The 6,791-nt window shown below is 37.8% G+C and overlaps 1 protein-coding gene across 1 annotated transcript; it reads left to right on the forward strand.

Moving 5' to 3' along the window:
• The first annotated feature begins 2,821 nt into the window (after window positions 1-2,821).
• LOC139136460 (tripartite motif-containing protein 2-like) lies at window positions 2,822-4,420 on the forward strand. The gene has a single exon (XM_070704186.1). It carries the CDS (start codon window positions 2,822-2,824, stop codon window positions 4,418-4,420), a length of 1,599 nt encoding a protein of 532 aa, XP_070560287.1.
• The last annotated feature ends 2,371 nt before the right edge of the window (window positions 4,421-6,791 follow it).

Below are 6,791 nucleotides of genomic sequence, written 5' to 3' on the forward strand. Positions count from 1 at the left end.
AAAGTTGAGTCGACGTCTTTCCCCGTAATCCCTCGGCACGTTCAAATAGGCATGTTAGCAGAAAACATGCCACTCTTTCAGGCATACTACTACTATAAGGTTTTCATGAACACAAAAATGATTTTCATGAACATAAAAATGGTTTAATGAACACAAACATAAAATTCATGAAATGAAATTGGTTTTCATGAACATAAACATGGAATTCATTAACACAAAAATAGCTTTTATGAACACAAAAGTAGTTTTTATGAACATAAAAATGGTTTTTATGAACATAAACTTCATGAATTCAAAAATAGCTTTCATGAACACAAAAATGGTTTTCATGAACATAAACGTGGATTTCATGAAAACAAAAATAGCTTGATGAACATAAACATAAAATTCATGAACATGAAATTGGTTTTCATGAACATAAACATGGAATTCATCAACACAAAAATGGCTTTTATGAAAACAAAAATAGGTTTTATGAACATAAACGTTGATTTTATGAACACAAAATAGATTTTATGAACACAAAATGGTTTTGATGAACATAAACATAAACTTCATGAACACAAAAATAGCTTTTATGAACACAAAAATGGTTTAATGAACATAAACATAAAATTCATGAACACAAAAAACGGTTTTCATGAACACGAAAATGATTTTTTATGAACACAAAAATAGTTTTCATGAACATAAAAATTGTTTTGATGAACATAAACATAAAATTCATGAACACAAAAATTGTTTTCATGAACATAAAATGGAATTCATGAACACACAAATGTTTTCTATGAACATAAAAATAGTTTTCAATAATTTTGCAACACTTGGCTTGCCATAGGTTTTTCAAGCAGATTGTAACAAGGAATGTAGTAATTTTCACTACGACCGAATATTGCTATTAGTAGACTGTATTTAGTTTTTTGTAAACCACCCGCTGTCATAACTATACATGCACAGAGAAGTAGATGCGAAACTGCAAGATGGTGCTGAATTCTCTCTTTTGAAAATCTTGGAATTGATACATAATTTCATATCTTATTCTGTCTACCTCTGTATTCAGAAGAGCTGAGTTTTCATAGTTTTTGAGACTAAGTTTCCTTACCTACGATGTAGCATGCCACATTTAATAGTTTTTGTATTGAACTTTTTGAGTATTGGTGTTACCTACATAAAAATTTTGTTATTATGTGAATTATAAATTCAGAAAGACAGCATCATAATTTCATATGACAGTCATTGATAGACTGAACACAGAAAAATGCGCTCTGTGTTCTGTTTCTACTCTAAGCAAGGTGCTTATACTGTTTTTTTAATTGTACTGTATTGTAACTTATGTTATAACCAGATGTGAACTGCTGTGTTGTTTTTTGCAGTAATTCATGCCGGGGAGGGGTTACTCCTGATATTTTCATAAGTGGATGTGTCAGCCGAGTTAAAACATCTACCCATGTATATTCCAAAAATATGACCCGTTGTTAGGGATTTGCTTGACAAATTTGGAGAGTATTCAGGATTATTATGTTGCATGTACAGGTTTTCCTAAAGCGTAGAACATTGTTATCGACCCATATTTAGGTTCTTCGGTTGAAAAATCGACCCATGTTCAGGTTTTTTTTTCGTAAAAAAGTGACCAATTCGGGCGGCATATACCCGTACGCCTTTTCTATGAGAGTGTCCCCTCCCTCCATTCATGCCAGCTGCTACGATTTTCACGGGCTTTATAACTCTGTTTTACAAAAGATGCTACTGCCAGCTATCACAGCAGTCTGCAGACAACAATTTTTGCCAAAATGTTTCAATCTCGGCTCAAGCCAAACAAGCATCAACAAAGATCAATGGATGTATAAAAAATCAGACGGATTTGTTTACACCCCGGGGTAAAGAACCAGGAAGTGATTTCACATCTCATGATTAATAGTCGATATAAGGACGTCATAAGGACGAATGTACGCGTAACACGAGATCAAGTATGGACCATTCGATGCCGGTAGGGGTGGTCAGGATGCTGAGTGCATTTTGCCCTGTCTTAATATTTGACAAACTATTTCTTCGGACTTCGCTCGGCATGCATACTATTTTTCGCAGACTTTGATTTCATTAATGTTTCAAAAAGAAGCACTATGTTTTGGCAATTTTGATTTTTAGATTTTCCTCAAAATTCACCACCCCTCTCCACTAATGCTTTAATTTCGTAGAAAAGTATCGTATTCTCAGTATTTGCCAACCTTTAGTACACAAAATGGCTGCCAGAGATTCAAACCTTCTGGCAGAAATCGACAGAAATTTCTCCTATGTGGAATTTGTTCAGAGCGATACAGGAATGCAAAAATCCTACCGTGTTTACACAGTTTCTGTGAGCCGTGCACGAATAAGCTAGTGAAGACAAGTGACAGCAGTATCACATGCCCAGTATGCCGTCGGTCACACGAGCTCCCAAACGGCGTCTCTTCAATTTCGTCCAATGGTTTCCTTGAATGACTTAGTTGATCTCTTCGCCAAACGAGAAAGCGAGGACGGGTCGCAGAAACTGTCAAGCATGTGAACAAGAAGGTGCGACGACACGCTGTATTGAATGCGCTTTTGATATTTGTCAGTTATGTGCGTCCGCCCACACAAAATTTCCTCTGATGAAAGCACATCGTCTCATGTCGCTCGACGACTACAATGTCGCACGGTGCAGTGACCTCACCTCCATTCAACCACCAGTCTACTGCTCTGCTCATAGGGAGTACCAGATTGAGTTCTTCTGCGATACATGTAAACAGGCAATCTGTCTGAAGTGTACTGCGTTAGACCATGCAAAACCAGAACATCGCTACAGATGTGTTCGAGAGGCCGCGGGAAGTTTCATCGAGGATTTATCAGCCATAATCGACAAGTGAAAGAGAAAGAGACGGAGGCCGTTGACAGCAAAGTTGCAGTACAACAAGTGTTAGACTCGTTGGACAGCTGTTTTCGGAAAGAGACGGATGAGGTTAGCCAGCACATCCGTCAGAAGGTCGAAGAACACACACGTCTGATACAAGAAAACGGAAACAAACTTCTGGCAGAACTGAGAGCAGCATATGAAAAACGGAAATTCAACCTAACAGCGCAATTGAAAGAACTGGACATCGCTGAGGATGACCTCAAATGTACCCGTAAATACGTAGAGACATTGTTGCGGTACGGGAACGCGCCACAGGTGACGTCAGCAAAGAAGGGAGTCGAGGACCAGGCGGGAGAATTGCTTAAACTAAAGACACGAGTATCACCGACGGAAGACGACTACATGGAATTTGTACGATGTGACGATGTTTGTAAAGATTGGAGGCTCGGTGAAATAAACCTGCTTCGAAGAGAGACTAAAAAAACTGACAACATCGAGACGAAAAAGGATGACGATAAAGATGACCCCATCGCCATCACCCAAACAGAGGTGGTGACCCAGTCCATCTCAGATGAATTGGAACCCGAGTTCGAAGAGAATGGAAAAGATAAAAATAAACAGAAAATGAAACCCATGGAAAATGATGAGAACAAAGGATTGTCAAAATGCATGAATTTCGCAGAGATATGTCAAAAAGCATCAGTGAGTAAAAAACCAGAAGCGGTATCACCAAGTAAACCATTAAGAACGAAAAGGTTGGTGTGTAAGTTTGGAGGGCGAGGTTCAGGTACTGGTCAATTTATTGGTTTACAGGCCATAAAGGTGATGGGCAATGGGGATTTGTTGATCTGTGAACATAATAATGGACGATTGCAGTCTTACACAGTAGGGGGGAAACATCGTAAGACAATCACTTTTCCAAAACTTGATGATTTTCGCCCCTATGACGTAGCCTTGTCAGGGAACGGTCACCTTAATATCACCGACTATGGAAATAAGCACATTATTTTCTGTAATGAGAATGGCAAGCTAATAAGGTGTTTTGGCAATGGCAAACTTAAACACCCAATGGGTGTCTCCGTTAATCCCATTAATGGGAGGGTCTATGTTGTTGATAATAAGGGACACTGTGTCCTAATCTACAATCAAGACGGTAGCTATATTCGCTCATTCGGTAGCTTTGGTAGTCAGGAGGGCCAATTTCGATACCCAAGGTATGTCTTTGTTGATCATGGCGGCAATGTTTTTATTTCTGATTGCGTTAACCATAGAATACAGGTGTTTGACGATGATGGTCGTTTCCTGTTTGCATTTGGACGTGATGAGCTGTTTAGTCCTGCCGGACTCGCGGTGGACAAACATGGCTACGTGTATGTCACAGATAACATCAATAACAAAGTTTTGAAATACGACCGACAAGGGGAATTTGTTTGTCGCATTGATGAAACTCACGACGGCTTGAAAAGTCCGACTGGTGTTTGTGTGACCCATGACTTCAAAGTAGCAGTGTGTGATCATGGCAATGATTGCATCAAAGTGTATTCACAGTAAAGTCCTGCCACGGCACAACCATGACTTGACGTGATATGAAGTGACATAATATACCACAATGCGGTATGACAACGTGAAACGTCAGTACACGATGACATAGCTCATATAAAACTCCTCGGGATAGTACTCAATGGTTTTACCACTCTTTTCTAGTTTCTCTAGTATACCGCTTGTGCGGACGTCGACGCATTCGTGGTCTGTTAATGAAGTAAAAATCTGAAATTTTTATTTCCTATCAGTGTACACACTGTCAAAGCCACCATTTTGAATTCAATACATGCCGTTGGGTAAACCTTGGGTACTTTATTTCCCCTATCCCCAAATGTGTGTCTCTTGATTTTTATTGTTTTGAACACGTTGAGGTGGAAGGAAAATACGAGTAGATTGGAAAACTTTGCAGCCTTGAATTTGCAAACGCTGTCGTACTTAATTTTGAACCTTGTTAATTAACATAAATCATGAAGAAATTTAATGATTTATGACAATATGTAAGCGACTTTCTTCTTGTGATGCGTACAATGTTATAGCTCTTTTATGTCAGCCCAGTAGGTTTGCTGTTGCGTGGCTCACATACTGGTGTTACCTATGTTAAGATTTTTTTTATTTTCTGAATTATAAATTCAGAACAACAGCATCATAATTTCACATGACTGTCATTGACGGACTTCACACAGAAGAAATGCGCTCTGTGTTCTGTTTCTACTCTAAGCAAGGTGCTTATACTGTTTTTAAAATTCTACTGTATTGTAACTTATGTTATAGACAGGACCTGCAGATTTTTGTATTGTTAAAATTTTACGCTATAGAGCTAAATTTAGTTGACTTACCCTATCACGTCAGTTGAACCTACTATTTAACTGGAAACAAACAACTTACTGTAATTATAGATATAGGTTTTGTCCAATGTTCTATCCTAAGGTTTACAATGCGGTTTGATGCCACTAGATATATAACAAGCAAATATTGTTTGCATGGTACACATATGTTTATCACAAGCATAAGCCAACTCTACGCCGTCTACACAAATACAAGATTTTATATTGTATATTGTTTTGCGGAAACTATGCATAACCACTGATTTCAAAGTAGTTCTATTAGATGTAACTTTTGTATATATTCCACCAATCGTTTGGGTTTCTTTCATACACACTCTTTGTCTAATTCAATTGCCAACATCTTGTTGAAATTCATTATGTTAATGCTGTCTGCATATGTGAGCTCAATAAATTAGTAGAATTTGTCAACTGTTACACAGGTATTTTGTGTCAAATGTTCTCAATATGTTACATCAAGGTCCATATACCAAGAGGTCACTGACATCGGACATTATGTAAATTAAGGTGTGCGAACTTTGCTTTCACATATTGAGAAATGGAGGAGCGAGTTACTTCTGAAACACAACGGCAGCACTGCAATCTTATACCATGCGTTGCCTTAAGGTAGAATGCACCTCGGGGACTGATATTCAGACTCTCAAACTTTTACAATTCTTTACTGATATACCACTTGTAGGGGTTCATTTTAAAGTGCTTGGTGTAAGAAAACTTTTCACCTGCTTAGTTTTTCGAAATTATTAGATTTTATTTTCTTCATAGAGTTAACACAGGGATGGCGACCATTTTGAATTCCAAATATCGGTAAATCTTGAGTAATTTTTCTCAGTAGTACCAAAATTTGCCCCCCTCGCCGATTATTATTCTTGATTTTGAAAGAGAGTGATTGAACTATTCCTTAAGGAAAGTTTGAGCAAAAGTTTAAATCTTTCACTTTCGAGGCGCATACTTCCTTCACAAAACTTATACGTTCTATTTCACTGTACATTAGGGAGTAAGAGAATGATCTCTGTAACAAAAATTATAAAAAAGAAACACTATCAAAGGTAATGCTAACTCTGATTCCTTTAATTCTGACATGTTATTGTACTTTTGCTCTTTGAATTAGCAGTGTAAGTATCCTTCGAAAATTCTTCTGTTGCTTGTATGTCAGAAAAGAATATGTTTTTCTGAATGGACAGTAGCGTCCGCAGCCATAGGATTTCGTCAGCAAAATATCCTTCGGGCATATGATATGTTTGAGAAACGTGTTGTACCGTTGTGTTGTGGATATTTGACCGGATTTGATGCCTGCGCGTGTGACTTGTACTGGCCTGTGGATATAAAATGTTCGTTTGGATATAGTTTGGCTGAAAAGATTCAGATTCAGATTCAGAAAACTTTATTATCTCCTCTAGAGAAATTTAACTACTTATTCCTAACAGGAATTCTTGCACCAGATACACGCAAATGTAGTTAATGAAAATTTCTGGAAATCTGCCGATAGATTTTGTCCCGGCTAAGCTGCATAGGTGCAAAATAGAACCACGACGCCATGC

This window comes from Ptychodera flava, chromosome 7 (genome assembly GCF_041260155.1).
Source record: "Ptychodera flava strain L36383 chromosome 7, AS_Pfla_20210202, whole genome shotgun sequence".
Taxonomy (NCBI): Eukaryota; Metazoa; Hemichordata; class Enteropneusta; family Ptychoderidae; genus Ptychodera; species Ptychodera flava.

Excerpts from the sequence above, each read along its gene's own strand:
- LOC139136460 (XM_070704186.1), top strand. The coding sequence starts at position 2,822 with ATGTGTTCGAGAGGCCGCGGGAAGTTTCATCGAGGATTTATCAGCCAT.